We start from the raw sequence: 2,210 nt of genomic DNA on the forward strand, positions 1-2,210 counted from the left end.
TACCGTATATATAGGACTGCATCAACCTTATCCATTGTGTGGTAACGTGTAGGAGCGTTTCCATCTGTTTCCTAATGTTTGGCCATATGACTTATGACAAAGGGCAGAAAGGCTGTTCATGTTGGACAGGGGTAGTCTTGGAGGCAATAAGCCTTCAGCATTTAATCGAATGAAAGCTTACTCTTACTTAATAGGGTGGAACAAATAGGCCCATCCCTACTATTATAAATATAGAACTATGATAATGGGTCACATTGGGCTCTATTTTATATTTAGCTCATTGTTGGCAATCACAGTGACAAATGCCAAAGCACAGAAACAGACAATTGGAATATATGCTCAATTTAATACTTTAAATTGAGGTCTCTACAGGAGGTTCATAAACCGATTCAAAAGGGTTTTTTATTAGCCCTTACACGGTTTAACTAACAACAAAGGCCTTTATATCCATATTTTAAAATATCACCAAATTACCAAGAAATAGGTATAGCTGTCACGTACATCACGGTGTATGGTTTATTACTTGGAGTATGTATTATACTTTCGTATGGTTTATTAGTCATGGAATGTTGTTTACAAGACATACACACTCGTGTGTTATAGCATGTATTATATTATTATTATTATTTTTATTATTTTTTTTCTTTTATTATTATTATTATTATTATTATTATTATTAACTCTATGTACAGTATTGACGACTATATTCTTATTTTTGTTTTTAAAAGAAATCCTGCTCTCAGCAACTACAAGTCTCAAATCTAATCTATTTTGTAGTTTGTCAGCTTATTTACTTTGTTTACTGTATGCCTACGTTTTTAGTTGGATACTTTTGTTGATTATATGCACTCTAATTTTTTTAATTATAAGCAGTTTCATTTAGCAGGGTGAATTATATTAATTCCAGAAGTGGATTCAACATTCTTCTATACACAATGTAATATATTCTTTCGAACAGTTGATTGAATAATTTTACTTCTAAAAGTATTTAAGAAAAGTCACATTGTTTTTATGGTGATTTGTCCTTGGTGTTGATGAACCTATATTTTCCTATTTATGTCTTATGTTCTCTTATGTAGTTCCGTACGCCAAGATGGTCGAGGAGTAAGAATTATGGCACCACAGCGAAAGAAAAAACAGTGAGTAGACCGAAAACTTCATTTATATCTATTTTCAGTGGTCCGGTCGGACCATGAAAATATAGAGAAATAAGACCCTTTGGTTACATTGCGAAAAACTGAAAGCTATTTGTTCTCTCATCAAGATTGAAGGGTTTGTGGTTAATGATGTAATAAGATGCATTAATTATAAAATCAACTCATTAATTCATGTAGCCCTATAAATGAACGAAATTAAAAAGGTCGCTGGAATCTTATTCATGAGAACTTGAACAGTAACACAGAATCAAAGCAATGGTTATGTCAGAAAAGTGTAATTTATATATTTTTTTAAAAACCATAGTGATTTTCCTAAATTGATATTGAGGGCAGTGTTGATATAGCCAATTGATGTTTAGCTGCGTAAACGATCATTAATTGGACGAATGTTTGAGCTATAATTTTAGAATACATCATAACTTTATTAAATCATTCGTATTTTAATTCTTTATTGGTGTTATCATCATTATCACGATCATAATAATTTTTTACCCTCATCGTCGTCGCCGTCGCCATCATATATCGTCATCATCATCATCATCATCATCATCATCATCATCATTGTCATCCTCATTATCATTATCTTCGTCATCATCATCAACATTTTATCATCATCGGAATATCATTATAATTATCATTACCTTATCATCTACCTCATCATTTTCATCAGTGTGAGCATCATCCTCACCATAAACGATTGTGGATCAATTATAATAGAAAATAACAATATTATTGTATTTTTTTGTTTTTGTTTTTTTTTTCAGATCTAGACCTACTAGGCAATCGCGTAGGCCTACTGATCATCACCAAAGGCAATCCACGTAAGTTTTCTCCTATAATTATTCGAAACCACTGTTTTCATCACAGGCATATTCTAATGATAATAATATAATATTTATTCACGTTAATGAATTCTTTCTTTATGTAAATGGATCGACATCGACTTTCAAATAATATAGTCATACACCCGCCACTGAGGAGGACTTACTTTTACATTTTTAGATTCTTCCTTATCAAAGTTGTATCTCTACCGAGTCCAGCCATAATTTCCCA

General features: G+C 31.7%; 1 protein-coding gene across 2 annotated transcripts in view; it reads left to right on the plus strand.

Annotated features, from left to right (window-relative positions):
- Positions 1 to 2,210, plus strand: part of LOC117101649 — a 12,878-nt gene that overhangs the window by 1,157 nt on the left and 9,511 nt on the right. The window contains exons 2-3 of one of the 2 annotated variants that reach the window (XM_033241681.1): positions 1,080 to 1,139; positions 1,922 to 1,978. In XM_033241681.1, the coding sequence (XP_033097572.1) occupies positions 1,080 to 1,139; positions 1,922 to 1,978 (117 nt within the window). The remainder of the gene's footprint in view (positions 1 to 1,079; positions 1,140 to 1,921; positions 1,979 to 2,210) is intronic. The other variant, XM_033241682.1, reaches the window with a different exon arrangement.

The sequence above is a fragment of the Anneissia japonica genome, unplaced genomic scaffold (genome assembly GCF_011630105.1).
Source record: "Anneissia japonica isolate Jap-2015-1 unplaced genomic scaffold, ASM1163010v1 scaffold1696_len571195_cov180, whole genome shotgun sequence".
Classification (NCBI taxonomy): domain Eukaryota; kingdom Metazoa; phylum Echinodermata; class Crinoidea; order Comatulida; family Comatulidae; genus Anneissia; species Anneissia japonica.